The 17,777-nt window shown below is 58.4% G+C and overlaps 1 protein-coding gene across 1 annotated transcript in view; it reads right to left on the reverse strand.

The window, feature by feature from the left end:
• SBF1 (SET binding factor 1) overlaps nt 1–15,594 on the reverse strand; it is a 97,167-nt gene extending 81,573 nt beyond the window's left edge. The window contains exons 1-2 of the mRNA XM_014961943.1: nt 15,532–15,594; nt 12,249–12,498 (exon numbers count right to left, since the gene is read on the reverse strand). Of these exons, the coding sequence (XP_014817429.1) occupies nt 12,249–12,498; nt 15,532–15,594 (313 nt within the window). The remainder of the gene's footprint in view (nt 1–12,248; nt 12,499–15,531) is intronic.
• Nucleotides 15,595–17,777: the final 2,183 nt, after the last annotated feature.

The raw sequence follows: 17,777 nt of genomic DNA on the forward strand, positions 1-17,777 counted from the left end.
GGTGGGGGCAAACTAGGTTCGCCCCTCTCAGGGGTCAGGTTCCTAGCCAGGGACATTGCTGGGCTGGCCATGTCCAGCACAGGGTGGCACAGAGCTACTGGTCCCTCCATGGCCACACAGCCCCTTTGTCCGGGCTGGAGGATCCATGAGCACCGCGCTTCTCTGCGGGAAACCCCTGCTAAATCCCAGGATTTACTGTAAGGCCCGGCAGCCTCTCCATCTGGCAGAAGATCTGCAAATCCCAGGGCAGTCCTGCCCCTCTGTCTAAGCCCAAGGTGAGGCCACACAGAACAGGTCCCCAGGCTGTCACCACAGCTGGGGACTATCAGCAAGGTCACCCGATGCTACTGCCTCGGAGGAGCTGCAGGTCCCCCCTCTTTGGCTCCGTGTTGTCACGTGGGGGCAGGACATGACTTCTTCCCTTCCTACCCTGTCAGCTTTATCCTCTTCTCACCATCCATCCCTCCCTGGTGTCCCTGCCCATGGGACAGGGACACGGGGGGTTGGAACTACATGATCTTTAAGGTTCCTTCAACCCAACCCCTACTGTGACCCTAAGGCAGGGTGATGCTGGCAGCCACACACCGAGGTGCTGCCCTTGATCCCCAGACTGCATCCTTGTCCCTGAGGTTGTCACCAGCGCTGCCCACACCCCTCAGGGAGAACTTCACGGGGCAATAATAAAGGAAGGATCCTGGGGGGCATCAAGAAGAGCGTGGCCAGCAGGTGGAGGGAGGTCATCCTGCCCCTCTGCTCTGCCCTGGGGAGGCCCCAGCTGCAGCACTGGGACCAGTGCTGGGCTCCCCAGTTCCAGAAGGCCAGGGAAGTGGTGGAGAGGGGACAGCAAAGGGCTGCCAAGATGGTGAGGGGACTAGAACATCTCTTTGGTGGGGAAAGGCTGAGGGACTTAGGTCTGTTCAGCCTGGAGAAGACTGAGAGGGAATCTCATAAATGTTCACGGCCACACCATGAGGGTCTGCAGCGCTGGAGATGAACTGCTGCAGGAGAACAGACTGGATTAAATGAAAACAACTGAAGTCTTCTCTTTCAGTATCACTTTCAATCCATAGAGAAGATTTAAAGTGTTAAAGTAACTTCCCGTTTGTCCCTTGCCACCTTCCTGCAGGGAGCAGACTGGGAGGAGGTGGTGCCAGCCCCGTGGGTGACCTGCCCTGGCACAGAACCCCCCTCTCCAGGGGGATGAATCACACCTGGACACATTAAAGCAACTCTGCAGCTTGTCACGTCTAATGCAGAGCTGGATGGGCCATCTCCCATCTTCTATGGACATCCAAAGGCATCGTTATTTGGAACCTCTGCCCATGCACAGCGGTATTCAACCACTACACATCTATATCTACATATAGATTAAAGATGTAGATATAGATACATCTAAACGAAGCCTGCAGACTGGTCTCCCTGACTTGGAGATGATTGCTGACCTGTGATCTCTGGAGAGTATTTTAGGGTCTGGGCAGGAATCGACCTTTGTCTAAGCGTTTGATTTCAGCGTGTCTGGTCCCAGAGGGAAAGCTGGTGTCACACAAAGGGGTCATGTCCCAGAGAAAAGGGACTGAAGAAGAAACACAGTGATAATTGTGACGCGTGGGCTTGCGATGGGCAAAGAGCTGCTGGAGAAGCTCAGTGACACCTTTATCTCCTGTACTGTTACGGGGAAGGGAGAGGGGAGAGGAGGGACAGGGACACGGGTTCCCCTTACAAGACGGAGGGTGACGACTGAGGAGAAAAGCTGACAAGATTCTAGGGGTGACTCTTAATTTCATGTGTCCCCTTCCCGTGGGGGGAGGTCTGCACGCCCCTCTTGCTGGGCAGCGTCCTGCTGTGCCCACGCAGTGCCCACGCACATCATCTCCACGGGCTGGGCTGGAGAACATCACCAGTACAAACCCATCAGCCACAGAGACAGCCAGGCGCTGGACACTGAGGTGCCTAAAGCCAGCATTTATCAGGGTCCAGCTGGTAGGTACCACCCCCCCCTAGAATGCACCCCCTAAAACCATCAGCACTGTGGATTATCCACCTCAGCCAGTTGTACAAGCAGAAACAAATAAAATTGGACCCAGAACTGGGCCTACAGCTGAAAAATAATGGCTGGAGACAAATTCACAGATGAATTCGGGCACACTGGCCACACAGGTGGGTTCCTGCTCCACTGGCCGGAGCAGCTCGGCTCCCCCGGCCCCACAAGCCTTCCATGGCATCACCCAGTCCCACCTCACAACCCTCCTCATCCTCTGCAACCAAGCCCTGAACAGCCAGCATTGGCCTTCAGGCTGATGGCCCTAATCCCTGGAGCATCTCCCCAATACCAGTCACCCCGAGCAGCGCTGCAGGGACACCCCAAGGGCCTGGGAAAAGGCAGTGGGATTCAGGGATGGATTCGGGGATGGATGGGGGGCACTGAAGGGAGAGGGCACTGAGAACACCATTATCCACCTCCAAACCACACAACTTCTCCAAGGAGGAAAACAATGGAAAGGCTTTCAGGGAAATCCTCCTTTGGAAGGGGGTCCCCAGCACTCCCACTCTGAAACTGGAACTCAGATGGTTCTGAATTCTGTAATTGGCCTTTAAAGCCAAGGGTGTGTCTGCTTTCCCCGGGCGGACAGAGCCAGGACAAAGCTGCGACTGCTTTTAGGGGAAGTGTGGCTGTTTTGTTTTTCGGGGGGTTGGGGTTTTTTTGTTGTTTTAATAACTCTACCAGGGTCTCTGCCCACCTCGAGCCACAGTCAGTGCTGTCACTGGATCTCAGATACCAACAGCCCTTCAGCTCCCTGTGACATCATCTCCTCGGGCAAAACACCCATCCCTTCAGGCAGTCACACCATCATCATCTCCTCAACCCCCCCCCCCCCCCCCCAAGATGACAACAACGATGTGTTTACTTTTAGTCACACACACTTTCATTCCCAAGATGTTTCCTTCTCACCTTCTGCTTTATCTGGACTCAAAAACGCGAGCTGTGAGAGAAAACAGCACCTTTTATGCTGAAATCCAGAAAACCCTGGTTGGAGGAGCCCATCCAGCACCAACACTGGAGAGCATCGCTGCCCCACACCTATTCATCGAATCACAGAAGGGTTTGGGTTGAAGGGACCTTAAAGCCCCCCCAGGGCCACCCCCTGCCCTGGGCAGGGACACCTCCCACCACACCACGTTGCTCCAAGCCCCCTCCAACCTGCCCTTGAACCCCTCCAGGGATGGGGCAGCCACAGCTTCTCTGCCCAACCTGGGCCAGGCTCTCACCACCCTCCCCCCAAACAAGTTCTTCCCCACAGCTCAGCTCCATCTCCCCTCTTGCAGGGTCCAACCCTTCCCCCTCCTCCTAGGGCTCCCCTCCCTCATCCAGAGTCCCTCCCCAGCTTTCCTGGAGCCCCCACCTTGAGGGACTGGAAGGGGCTCCAAGGTCTCCCCGGAGCCTTCTCTTCTCCAGGCTGAACCCCCCCAACTCTCTCAGTCCCCCCTCCCAGCAGAGGAGCTCCAGCCCTCCCAGCATCAACCTGGCCTCCTCTGGCCCCGCTCCAACAGGTCCATGTCCTTCTGATGCTGGAGACTCCAAAGCTGGACCTGGGACTCCAGCTGGGGTCTCACCAGAGCAGAGCAGAGGGGCTGCTGCCGGGACACAGGCTCCTGCTCTCCCCATCTGGCAGGACCCGACGGTTCTGGGCTGTTCGATGACCGAGCAGCCTCAGCTGGCCATGGCTCTCCCTACATTTCTCTGAAATTTTGCTGGGAACAGATTTCTCCAAGCAAATGACTCAGAGGACAGAAGCCCCTGCACTTCCATGAAACACTTGTCTCATGACTCTACCCAACAACAAGCCTGCGGTGTCGGAATTTCTAGAGAAACGGTACTTGCGGTGCCCTCTGTTCATTAAAGCCTGTCAGATGACAGACCATATTTTTTCTCCTTGGCCCAACGCCATCTGGGATTTTTCATGCTCAGAAGAAAGTGCCAAGATGTGCCCACAGACACACAGATGCTTATGAAGGGCCTTGAAGAAAAACAGTCACTTTTTCTGAGTGAAACCTCTTAGAAGGCCAAGACCATAGTGAGGGTTGTGACACTTACCTTGGGAGGGTCTGTCTAACTTTTGTATTGCTCAGATGTGACCTGGATAACCTCCCTATTGGGCTTTTGAGGCAAGGGGATGACAGCTGCCTGCCTCTGAAGTGCAGTTCTACAACACTCAGTGCCTTCGTGATGAAAAGTCAGTTTTCTAGGGTTTATTTTTATTTGTTTTCTAACTGTCCTGGTGCAGCCTTCCTCTCCTTCAAGCCCTGGAGGAGCCAGGGTCAGGCAGTCTCTTCTGCCCCTCTACTCAGGACGAGTGAAATACCCAACAGGACAAAGGGGAAGGGTTTGACCCTGCAAGAGGGGAGGATGGAGCTGAGCTGTGGGGAAGAACTTGTTTGGTGGGAGGGTGGCGAGAGCCTGGCCCAGGTTGGCCAGAGAAGCTGTGGCTGCTCCATCCCTGGAGGGGTTCAAGGGCAGGTTGGAGGGGGCTTGGAGCAATGGGGGCTGGTGGGAGGTGTCCCTGCCCAGGGCAGGGGGTGGCACTGGGGGGGCTTTAGGGTCCCTTCAACCCAAACCCCTCTGTGATTCTGTACTTCTCTCTGCTATCCCACACGTTACACCAGGAGAACACAGGCAGAAGCCAAGTTCCTGCGCGTTCGATGAGCGCAGCATCGGAGCGGGTTGGATGGGGCTGCTCCCTGAACGCTTCGTTGTGAGGAGACACCAGTCCAAACCATATGGCAAACCTCGAGTTCATGCATCAGCTTTTGAAAAAAACACACAAAATCCTGACATCCTCAATGGAGAGGAGCTGCCAAGAGATACAGCGTTTTAAAAAGGTACTTCTATACGACAAGAGCTGTCGGGAAAACTTAAGGTCAAAAGGAGAGGATCAACATCCCCATCCTCCGCATTAATCTGATGGTGAAGTGACCTCCACTGCCAGGACTTGGAGGAAAACCCAAACCAGGGATTTAAAAGAAAGCCAGTAAGGATGCAGATCGTTATGAGAAACGAGCAAAGCAGCCCTCGAACACAGCCAAAACCCACTCCAAACAGAGAGGAAAAGCAAAAATTAAGTGAAAACATGGACCAGAGTCAAGGCAGCTGAGAGAGAGCTGGGGAGCCCGGAGCCAAAGGCGGGAGAACAAGAAGTTTAATTTACTGAACCAGCACCAGAAATCCCCGTGCCCCCCCCGCCCCTGGAGTCACACACTGCCAGAGGGAAAGGAGCTGGGAAAGCAGCAGCAGAAGGGGCTGCAGTGACCAAAACCAGCCAGGGTTTACCCTAGGACTGAAGTAACCAAACACAAGAGATTTGCCCGATGCCTCAGAATCGCTTTTTGTTCCCAACTCACTTTTAAATCATTGAAATTAGAAATAAAGGTGTTCCTCAGCCTCAGAGCCACAGGAGCAGACAGGGACAGACAAGCACTAGCTGCAGAACACGTGCATCGATTCTCTGACACTCTCCCCAAAAATCTCAAGAACAGAGCCCTTCCCTGGCTCCCCTGTGCCCGAGCAGCTTTAAGGTGTTCACCGACGTCCACGGTGCCCAAGGGCTGGCAGCACGGCCAGGGCTTGGCTGTCCTCACCCTCCTGGGTCCAGCGCTGACCCTGCTGCCACCAGCTCCATCCCAGGGGAAGGGCCACGACTCGGAGCTGCCACAACAGCATCGCCTGGCCCATCCCAACACCAGCACTTTGGGGGAGCCCTTCTGGATGGATCCCCTTCCCCAGCAGGTGACAGGGAGGGCAGAGACGTGCCTGGAGGAGGAGGAGGCCAGGGAAAGAGGACACAGCAAAGCAAAGCGGGTCTGGGAGCAGCACGAGCTCTGGGACAGGACCAGAGCCACCACTCAGACCCTGCCCAGGAATGGACCCCGCAGACGCAAGGCTCGGCACACAGGCTGGATGGCTACAGCCCCGAAAACCAAAGCCCAGGTTCCCCAAACACCTCTCACATCCAGCTGGGAGCTGCACGGCTCCGCAGCCACGCTCAGCACTTCCCCTTCACCTCCAGGCTGGCAGCTCGGAACATGCTGTTTTGCTTGGTAATAAAACAAACACAGAGTTGACATAAGAGTGTCAAACCCTTCCTTATTGTCCTAGGGCTCCCCTCCCTCATCCAGAGTCCCTCCCCAGCTTTCCTGGAGCCCCCCCCCTTGAGGGACTGGAAGGGGCTCCAAGGTCTCCCCGGAGCCTTCTCTTCTCCAGGCTGAACCCCCCAACTCTCTCAGCCCCCCCTCCCAGCAGAGGGGCTCCAGCCCTCCTCTGGCCCCCTCCAACAGCTCCATGTCCTTCTGCTGTTGGGGACTCCAGAGCTGGACACAGCACTCTCTGAGGTCTCCCCAAGCAGAGCAGAGGAGTAGAATCCCCCCCCGTTGCCCTGCTGGCCACACTTCTCTGATGCAGCCCAGGATGTGGTTGGTGTTCTTGCAGGTGCATGTCTCCTTGGCTACTGCTTAATGAGCTTAATCAGAGGTTAATCTCCCTGTCCCGCCAGGCGCACGAGCCCGCCTGAACCAGCAGCCAGGGCCCCAGCCCAGCAGGACCCAGTCCCGGCTCTGGGGACTGGGGAAGCCTGAGCCTCCGCTGTGTGCTGTGCCTGACCCCCCTCTCCAAACCGGGGCACCCCGGGCTGCTCTCAGCTCTGCTCCCTCCAAAAACTCTCCTATTATTATTACACAAAACTTCGTTTAGTTCTAGAGCGACTCGCAGCCGGAGCGGAGCATCTCTCCAAGCCCTGTCTGTGCTTTAAGACACTGACAGCTCCTTTCTCTCCATTTCCCATCAGCTGCGACCGCTACCAACATATGGTCCCCTCCCGGCTCATTAAGGGAGGCTATAATTAACATCTATTCCAAAACCTGCTGCAGTTGTGCCTCGCTTCCCAGCTCTCCCCGCGCACTTTTGCATGGCTGGTTGTTGACAGCCCTGGAGCCCCAGCTCACAGGAGCACCAGCACTGCCACCGCCGAGCAGGGACAGCAGGGTCCCTCACCAGAGACACTGCCTGTGTCTGGGGAGATGCTGTCCTCACCCCTCCCGGCCTAAAAACACCCTCCATCGCCCTGACCTGCCAGCCCCATGGCTGCACTCCACCTCGGGATTCAAGCACTCCTCAAAACACAGAAGGACACACACATAGGGCCCCAGAGATGCTGGGAGGGCTGGAGCCCCTCTGCTGGGAGGGGGGGCTGAGAGAGTTGGGGGGTTCAGCCTGGAGAAGAGAAGGCTCCGGGGAGACCTTGGAGCCCCTTCCAGTCCCTAAAGAAGGGGGGCTCCAGGAAAGCTGGGGAGGGACTCTGGATGAGGGAGGGGAGCCCTAGGAGGAGGGGGAAGGGTTGGACCCTGAAAGAGGGGAGATGGAGCTGAGCTGTGGGGAAGAACTTGTTTGGTGGGAGGGTGGTGAGAGCCTGGCCCAGGTTGGGCAGAGAAGCTGTGGCTGCCCCATCCCTGGAGGGGTTCAAGGGCAGGTTGGAGGGGGCTTGGAGCAACATGGTGTGGTGAGAGGTGTCCCTGCCCAGGGCAGGGGGTGGCACTGGGGGGGCTTTAAGCTCTCTTCAACCCAAACCATTCTGATTGCACAACTCCACGTTTAAGCCCAAGCAGGGGCTGGGTGGGTGCCCAGGGAAGATGGGTTTCACCATCACCCCCTGCCCAGGAGCCTCCCCCAGTGCCTCTGTGGATGAGAGCGGGGCTGTGCACGAGGCAGCTCCTTCTTCCCCACTGTCACCGCAGGAATTCTCCTCCACACAAACATCTAACCCATCCCTGGAGGTGGTGTGTAAGCTCCTTGCCTCACAGGTAACCCACAGGAGTCACCCCTGCGGATAATTACTGCATAAATCATTCCTCTCCTCGGGGAGGCAAACTGGAGCAGTCTATCTTTGGTCCCCCACACTCCACCACGCATGTTGTCTGACCTCCTTCCTAAGCAGGTCTGCTGAGTTCACGTTTATCTCATCCAGGAGCTTATCTCCCCTCCTTTCTAATCACCTGCCTCTCCAGAGGAACCCCCGTGGTCCCACTCCAGCCGCTGCTGGTCCCAAGAGCCATCCGGGGTACTGCCTCCCTGCTGTCCACATCCCTCCTGTGCCTCTCGGACGAGGTGCAAATCCATGAAAACCAGGGTTTTACTCGTTTCTAAACACAAGTGATGACGCAGCCCCTCGCTGGTCCCCTGCTGCCACCGCAGCCGCTCCTCCAGAAGAAGCTGAAGCAAACGATTGTGTGGGGGGACAGCACTGAACAGAGACGTTGTGTTCGATGGCGGGCGCAGGACAGTGTCCCCACTCTGCGCTGGGCAGGGGACGTGGCACCAGCTGGGCCCAGCGACTCTCCCACCCCTCTGCTCCCACAGCACGTCAGGACAACCCCTGGCCACAACAGAAGGGCAAATGGCCACAACAGAGGGGTGGCCAGAGGAGACACACACTCTCTGTGCCATGTTATCTGTCTGGGGTTCAGGCTCCTCTCGCTCACCTTGGGTCAGTGCATTTCCAGTTTCACCATTAGAACCACACAGCAGAAACCTGACAGACAAAGGTGGAGATCACAGAAGGGTTTGGGTTGAAGAGACCTTTAAAGTCCACTCCATTCCACCCCCCGCCCTGGGCAGGGACATCTCCCACCACACCAGGTTGCTCCAAGTCCCCTCCAACCTGCCCTTGAACCCCCCAGGGAAGATTTGGACTAGATCTGGGGAAGAACTTCTTCCCCCTGAGGGTGGTGAGAGCCTGGCCCAGGTTGGCCAGAGAAGCTGTGGCTGCCCCATCCCTGGAGGGGTTCAAGGGCAGGTTGGAGGGGACTTGGAGCAACCTGGGCTGGTGGGAGGTGTCCTTGCCCAGGGCAGGGGGTGGCACTGGGGGGGGCTTTAAGGTCCCTTCCCACCTAAACCCTCCTGTGATTCTATGATCTCAGTTCTCAAAACATTAAATGCATGACTGCAGGTATCTAAAACAAAAACAAAGCAAGAAATACCCGGGTAAGGTCCCTAAAATGAGGTCAGAAGGCTTTTCCCACTCTAAAAGGGCAAGGTTAGCGCAGTTTTGGAGAGGAGCTGACTTAGAGGCTCCCCAGGGGAGGGGGTGCACAGGCAGAGGGACCCAGACTTGCCTCAGGCCAGGGAACCAAGACCCAGCAGAGCAACACAGTCCCGACCCCCCCGATCAGAAGCTGTCCAGGCCTGGGGCAGGGCAAATGCCACCTCAGAAAGACACGGGTCCTTCTCTGGGCTTCGATGCCAGAGCAGTTTGCCTTTGGAAAGGGTGCGACCCCCCCGGGCTGAGCAGGGTGGTGTATCTGGGCCACCAGCACGTCTGAGCCAGCCCTGGTGCAGGGAGGAAGATGCCGCACGGAGCCCTGAGCTTTCTGCTCCACTTCCTACAGCTGCCCACAACACGAAAATACCTCTGCTGAACAGAGGCACACACACTCGGCTTTTCCTCCCCAACCAAAACAAAAAAATCTTCCTGCTGCATCGTCTTGATCAAAAAGCATCCAGAAAACATAAAAATAACGTGCAAGACTCTCCGAAATCTCAGTTCCGAGGCGGCGGCGGCTGCCAAATATGCAGGCAGCTCCCTGCAAACCGACACGTGGCACTTTTGAGCCACACCATAAACAACAAACCCATGTGAATCAGTGCAATAGAAAGGCCCGTGCTCCCGGGGGACCCAGGGCCCTCACACCCATCCCTGCTTCCGCCTGCCCCTCTCTCCAGAGACCGCTGCCGCCTTCCCCAGGCCCTCCCTGCCTCCCTTCTTCCAGCTGCAAAACCGGGAAGGAAGAGCAGGCTTTGGATATGGGAAAAAGACATTCCTAGAAGCAGGATGCTCCCTGCCCCGAGGCGCCTGCGCTGGCGCTGCCTGGGTTTGACACAACAGGAGTATTTAGTGGTCACAAGCTTCGCAGCCACAGAGAGGAACGGAGCAGCAGCCCGGCCCCGGAAGGCTTCCTGCCACCATCCCAGCTCAGAAAACCTGCCCCGGCTGAGCCGTGCCGCCCCTCCAGCCCCCCCAGCATCTCGGGGTGACTGAACCCCAGGGGGTTTCGGGGTGACCTGCTCCTCCTGCCCCGGCACGGCAGCTCCCACGGGCGCAGGGCCTGGGAACTCCAGGGCACATTTTCTACCTCGGGCCAAGAGTTTTGTTTGTGTTTTTAGCATCCATGAAACCACAGCTGCTTTTCCAGCCCGGCATCCCAGCGCTGGAGATGGGAAAACGGAACTTGCCGCAAACAAAGTCTCGGGATTCCTGCTCAAACCCGGAGAAACAGGAGCTCGAGCGAGAGAAACAAAAACGAAATTTACAAAATTCTCACTGGCGGTAAACAAAGTATTAGTAACAGTTAAAGAATCTGGTTACAACATAGGTTTTAGGCTGATGCTTCCTCCTCACCTTCACCCACGTTCCCGAAACCGTGACACAGGTGCCACGCAGCCCGGCCAACACCTCTGGGCGAGGGTCTGGCAGTTTCTGGCTGTGACCCCCCCCGGCCGCGGCGGCGCCTCCTCCCAGAGGGGAGCAGGGACTGGAGCAGAGCACTACTACAGCTTTGTGCCCATTCCTCCCGCTCCGGGGCCAAAACAACTCCTCCCACACCGATGTGACACACGTGTGTTCCCCCACGGAAAAGGGGATCACCCGAGGTGGGGTAGAGAGAACTTTCTGTCTTGTTTTCAGTGGCGGCAGGAGGTGAGCCCAGGGAAAGCTTCACACTGAGATACTTCTCGTGCCGCACCGAGACAGCTCCAAAGCATCATCCTGCTCAGTGACCTTTGGGAAACGGGGCAGCGGCGGGGGCTCCGGCTGCCCCGGCACCTCCGGGAGAGGCTGTCAGTGTGCACCGACCCAGCCAAGCTCCAGCAAGGCCAGGAACAGCCCCAGAGAGAGGTACGGGGCAGGGGGACGCGGTGGTGGCAGAGAAGAGAGACCTCACTGCTCCAGGAACCCGGGCACAGCCCAGCACTGGCCAGGGTGCCACGGAGGCTGGTGATGGGCTCAGCAGACACTGCCAGCACCAGAAGGTTTCAGAAGGTGCCATGCGATGGCCTGGCAGCGCCCACGCAGGCCTCAGGGTGCCCGTGACAGTGGTGGATGACAGGCTGGACCGTCACACCTCTGCAGTGCCAGCACCACACTGCCAGCCCCACGAGCAGGATGGACCTCCCTTCCCTTGGGGGTTCAAGGGCAGGTTGGAGGGGGCTTGGAGCAACCTGGGCTGGTGGGAGGTGTCCCTGCCCAGGGCAGGGGGTGGCACTGGGGAGGCTTTAAGGTCCCTTCCAACCCAACCCATTCCATGACTCTATGACTTACACAGCCAAGAAGAAATGGCAGCAGAGCCCACACGGCACAAACCACGGCTCCCAGGGCCTGTGTTCTCATGACTCTTACAGCAGCCACAGCATTAATCTCTTCTGATCTACACAAGTACCTCAGGGAAACTGGAAGTGCTGAGACCCAGTGAATTCTTGTGCTCACCCCACCAGCCCATCCATCGGAGCCGGCGCTGGCCGAAGGAAGATCTAATCCCGTGCCCCTGGCAGGGCCCCGACTGCCCGCGCTGTGATCTGCAGCACACACAGAGCTGCTCCTCCCGGGAGAAAGTTCAAAGAGAACCAGACAAGTATTAATAGTGCTGCTGGGATCAGAGGAGCTGCACTTCCCAGAGCCGCCAGTGCGGCTGGGATGGTGGGGGCTGCCAGGCACAGGGTGACCCCCTTCGATGGGCATCCCCCTCTGATGGTGCCACGTCCCCCTCGTCTCGACAGCAGGTACCAGGGCAGAGAGAGGCGGCTTCGCACGTGGCACCTACAGGCATCATTACATCCTCTCCTTCCGAGGTCCCCTCTGCTAATATTTGTACAGCAAACACAGCTCACCGTGAGCAACCACAGGAGGCATTTCGATGCACGGGGTTTTTGAGCGAGATGTGCCTCTTACAAGATCCCCATCTGAGTCAAACCCATGAGTCACTTGGCCCCGTCCACGCACGACAGAGCGAGGTGTATTTTTACTGCCAGTCAGAAATGCCTCCCACCAGCGAGAGCTGCCTGGACATCTTGCAGCAGCAGAGAGCCTGGCACTCTCAGGCTGAAAATCGACCCAAAACGCAGGTGGGGCAGTAGAAGGACGGGCCGTGAGAGCTCTCCTCTGCCCAGAGCGTTCACTGCAGTTCCTCTGGCTTTTGGGTTAGCTCCTCACCCCGGGCATCCCCTCCAGCCAGGCAGAGAAAGCCCGAGAGGCAGAGGAGCTGCGAGCACCTCGGAGGAGCATCACGCCTGCGCCCTCGCTCCTCCGACCGTCTGCACGGGGCCTGCGCCGCCAGAACCTGCATCAAAGGCTTCACGGGAAGAGACAGCACCGAGCACGGAGGCAGCTTCCTCTCGACATCCACCCCGACCTCCCACAGAGGCTCAAAACCAGAATTAACACCCCCAAACCCCAGCCCCGACTGCGGGAGCAGCGAGGAGTGTTCTGAAGAGCTGGCTAAACGGGGCACGACCCTCCCGCCTGCACGACCGCAAAGAAACACAGAAAACGCTGCAACCTCCCCGGCTCAGCCCAGCTCTCCCAGCAGCTCTGCCAGCCCCACACCAGCCCCTGCCCCCCCCTGCAGAAAGCCAGCCCCCTCCAAGCTCTCTGAGCCCTCAGGAGGGAGAGCAATGTGAATTTTGCACCTCTGGCAGCTCAGCACGCTGCTCAGCCCGCGCCCCCGAGAAATGGGGCAATCCAATCCAACAGCCGAGGAGATCCAGAGCTGGGGGTCTCAGCTCCTGTCCCCCCCAGCCTGCCCAGCCAAAAGCCCTTCCCTCCTCCCTGGGTTTTACCTGGGGGGGGACGTCAGAGGCTTGGCCAGAACGGGCAGCACCCAGCGAAGGCAGGGCCAGCTGCAGACTCGGACACAGAACTGCAGCGGATCCTCAATGGCTCGTTCAGAAACGCTCGGCTTCCAAATCCCCCTGTTTCTGTCTGTTTGTTTGTTTTCTAACTCCCCCCGGGGAAGAGGCCGTGCCTGCCAGTGCTCCCTGCAGAAAACCCCGAGATAAGCCCTTCATCCACACTGAACATTTTCTGGAATTGAACTGTTCCGGGCTCTCAGGCCACGGGGGACACACAGAGAAGAACCTCCCCGACCCCCAGGCAAAAAGCCGCCAGAAGCCCTGGGGGTGCAGAGCAGCCACCGCCCCCCTCCCCGCTAAAAGATTTAAAAACATCCATGTTCAGAGAATAACGTGAGCGACCATGACATGGTGTGACAAACACTCACGTGTGAAAAGACCCATTTCCCTCTGGCGGGTACATTTATCTCTGTATTTTTTCCCTGGAGCCCTGGAGCTGCAGCCCCTCTCCCGACACAGGCAGGAGCGGGCTCGGGACCGGCGCAGCAGTGGTGGCTGCTGTCACCCTGAAAGGGACACCAGGGTCAGGCACAGCAGCTCCTGGTGAGACAGCTCGGCTCACTGCAGTGTGTGGGTGCTCTGCTTCCCTGGATGTGACCATTCCAGTGGCTCAGAATGGTGGAACTGGGATGGCCACACTGGAGGAAAAGCAATGGGTGGCAGTGTGAGGACAGGCCCAGCTCCCGGTCACACCGCCCGGCCACAGGGTCTCACGCTGTGCCACGGAGACACCAGTTTCATGAGGAGAAAACACTTTTCTTGAGAGTTAACTGTCCTTTTCCTCATCCTTCCCGGGAAGCAGAGCCAGCAGAGACGCTGCTTCCAGCTGTCATCAAAACTGCAACATGACCCTGCGTGTGACCGGGAGGACCGGGCCCCAACAGGGAGGTCACGCTCGGCACCAGGGGCAGATGCCGATGGCAAACCCCAGCAAATCCCGGGGGGACAACGGGCTCCACCAGGGCAGCCCCAGCCACCCCCACGCCGGCTCCGCCAAACCCCGCTGCAGCCCTCCGGTCTCTCTCACTTTCGGTTTTGCTCCCACAAAATTGTGCTGCGTTGGGTTAACACTGTATGGGGACAGGCTGAGAGAGCTGGGGGTTCAGCCTGGAGAAGGGAGACCTTGGAGCCCCTTCCAGTCCCTCAAGGGGGGGGCTCCAGGAAAGCTGGGGAGGGACTCTGGATGAGGGAGGGGAGCCCTAGGAGGAGGGGAAAGGGTTGGACCCTGCAAGAGGGGAGATGGAGCTGAGCTGTGGGGAAGAACTTGTTTGGTGGGAGGGTGGGGAGAGCCTGGCCCAGGTTGGGCAGAGAAGCTGTGGCTGCCCCATCCCTGGAGGGGTTCAAGGGCAGGTTGGAGGGGGCTTGGAGCAACGTGGTGTGGTGGGAGGTGTCCCTGCCCAGGGCAGGGGGTGGCACTGGGGGGGCTTTAAGCTCCCTTCCCACCCACACCACTCTCTGATTCTGTCTCTGGAGACGATGCAGAGCGACCTCAGGTCCCACCACACCTTCCCCTTTCACTGTCCTCAACTGCAAACCCATCCCTGCCCAACCATTACTCCTACAGGCCCATGAACTCTGGGCAGTCACATCACCTTGCCACACACGCTGGTCCAGCTGTGGGCAGAGCAGAGCCCCCTCCCTGCCCACACCGAGGGTCCCATCCAGCTCTGGCCCAGCCCAGCCCCCCGTGTTGCGGAGCGGGACCCCCCAGCGCTCAGCCCGGGTGTGCTGGCAGCTGGCAGGGAGGTGCCGGCCTGGCACGGCCACGGAGGAGCCGGGACTAACCCAACCTGTAAAGCAATTAGTCACTGGGAGATGAGAGCGGCCTGCCCTTCCTCCAAACACAGGGTGAGCTCCTGGAGGGGGTGTGAGAAGAGGACAGCACGTGGGCAGCCAGCATCGCCGTATCGATCCCAAAAACCAAACAGCCGGCATCAGCCCAAGCCCTGCATCCTTGGCACAGGGATCCTCGGGGGTGCTCGCCGGGGCTTGGCACATCGCTGGGACACACGCCGGGCTTCAGATGGCCTGGCACAGCTCGGGAGAGCACCCGGGCACCTCTCGGGGCGGGAGAGGGTTTTGCTTGAGCTGTCACCAGCCAGAAGAGACATTCGTGGGGTGCTGGCCACCACCCTTCTCTGGCGGAGGACACCCCGACTCCTGGGTCCCTCGCCCCAGCGATGTCACCCGTGACCACGTTATCTCAGCAGCACGAAGGCTGGGGCTCTGCAGGGGAAGGTCCCCACAGTGCCCTGAACACATCTCCTCAGCTTCGCCGTGCTGTGTGTCTTCTGGCCACCAGCCCCCCACGGAGGTGCCCAATTCCCTGCCGTGCCAGGGGCAAAGTGGCACAGAAAACAGCCGCTTCCCACCACGGACTAACGCCCTGGGCTGGTGAGTGTCCCCCGTGAGCACCCAGCCCAGGTCTCCATCCACGGCCACGGGGAAGCGGCAGCCCCACAGATGTCAAGCAGCTCTGCCCAGCCAAATACCATTCCAGAAAGGCCTGCAACTCCTAATTATACTGCTAATTAAAAGAGGACTCTCGTTTAAAAGCACTTTGCTGGGAGCTAATAACCCCACACCTCCTGGTTCCAGGGCCTCTCAAACCCGAGGTCAGGGAGGCTGAGGCCGAAATTGACACACATTTTCGCTGGGACAGACACCACCGGGCACGAGCCACAGGTGGTGGCAGCTCTTTGGGCCACCAAACCCTGCCAGTGGCTTCCAGGTCAAGGCTGGATGTTTCGCCAAGGTCTGCACCAGCCCAGACACAGCGAGCTCGGCTCAGTTCTCTGGCCTGTACGCGACAGATGAGATTGAAAATAAATTAAAAAAAAAAAAAAAGTGAATATTTAAGTCAGGGGAATACAATTCATTAATTGTGAGCTCCTTCCTTCCTAACGTCCCACTGCAATTAACCATTTCACCTCGGAGCGCTGCCCGCCTTCCCCAAAGGAGACGACAGGGGGAAGATGTGTGGTGTGTCCTGTTCCCTTCCCAAACGTGGGGTGCCGACTTCGGGGGACCGAAGCACCCACCCACCCCGTGAGCCCCACAGCACCCCACCAGTCTGACCACCACGGACCACCGCGGCCTTACGCGGCAAACACCGGCCACAGCTCCCCCAGGGAGGCCAGGATGAGCAAGGAGATGCCGAAGGAGAGGAATGCCTGTGAAGGAAAGGCTCGGAGGCCCCGGAGAGAGCCCTCAGAGTGGGGTGAAGGCGGTACAGCCACGGAGCATCGCCCCATTCCCTCCCGAGAGACCACTGTGGCTGCTCCCAGCCCACCCCCCGCGGGCACAGAGCGGCTCCTTCCCGCTCTGGTGCCACGGGAGGCTGTGACACTGGGCAAGATGCTGGCAATAATAATAATTATAATAACAATAATAATAGTAATGACAATAAAACACCCCGCCACGCAATCAGACTACTCAGAAAACACCAAAACTCTTCTCCGGGCTGGCTGCTTTCTGACCCAAACGCCTTCCCGACACTGGGCCTGGACACTGGGCCACCCAGAGCTCTGCCTTCCGCAGCCCCCGGCCCCTGGGGACGCGGGGAGGGGGCGGTGGGTGAGGGGTGGTGGGATGCACGCCACCAACGCTCCCAGCCAGCCAGCCCTGCAGCCGCTCCGAGCCTCAACGACGCTCTCAGCCTCAACAGCTTCCCATAACCATCAAACCCAGGGCTCAACAGGCGCCGCACGGCAAAGGATTCCCCCTCCTCAGCTCCGAGCGGGCACCTAAAGCAACCCCAGCCCGGAGCCTCCTCTCCTGCCAACCCCCAGTGCTGGGGAACAGACGCTCGCGGTGCCTGCTCTGCAAGAAAGTCCTTCTTTTAGAATCATAGAATCGTCTAGGTTGGAAGAGACCCTTGGGCTCATCGAGTCCAACCATCTCCCCTACTCTACAAAGTCCTCCCCTACACCATGTCCCTCAGCACTGCATCTAAACGGCCCTTAAACACAGCCAGGGAGGGGGACTCCACCCCCTCCCTGGGCAGCCTGTTCCAATGCCCGACCACTCTTTTGGTGAAAAATTCTTTCCTAATGTTCAATCTAAAGCTGCCCTGTTGGAGCTTGAAGCCGTTCCCTCTCGTTCTGTCACTAATTACCTGTGAGAAGAGACCAGCACCAACCTCTCTACAGTGTCCTTTCAAGTAGTTGTAGAGAGTGATGAGGTCTCCCCTCAGCCTCCTCTTCCTCACACTAAACAGTCCCAACTCCCTCAGTCGCTCTTCATACGATTTGTTTTCCAGCCCCCTCACCAGCTTCGTTTTTAGGTAAACCCGGCCTCCTTTATCATGCTGGGAAAAAAAAGGTCATTTATACCGAAAAAAAAAAAATAATAAAAAAAGCAGGGTGCAGGAAGGCAGAAGAAAAACCATCATCACGGAAAGAGCCCCCGCCTAAATGAAACCCCAGCGACCACGACAATCCACCCCAGAGGAGAAGCGACGTGGGCAGAGGAAGCTGTGGGTCGGGAGCCCCCAAACCTCCTGGAGAAGTGGGGGGAGAGGGTCGGATTTACTCAGGGAAGGGCTGGATCTCCTCGGGGGGGGTCTATCCTGTGGGCAACCCCCCCCCGAGCCCCCCTCCCCCAGCGGTGACAGCTAAGGAGGGGGGTGGAAAGAAGCCACTAAAACGCCAGAAACCTATAATTTAGCAGAACGACGCACCGAGCTCTTTTCCGGCTGCCGGAGAACGGGCCAAAAGGCCCTAAGGCCCGGAGAAGGGAAGGTTCCCCCCCCGGGGCCTTGCTGTGAGGGGCTTCACGGTGCTGCCCGGCCCTGCCCGTGAGGCGGACCGGCCCGGGGCGCGGTACCGCG

The sequence above is a fragment of the Calidris pugnax genome, unplaced genomic scaffold (genome assembly GCF_001431845.1).
Source record: "Calidris pugnax isolate Ruff unplaced genomic scaffold, ASM143184v1 scaffold459, whole genome shotgun sequence".
NCBI lineage: Eukaryota > Metazoa > Chordata > Aves > Charadriiformes > Scolopacidae > Calidris > Calidris pugnax.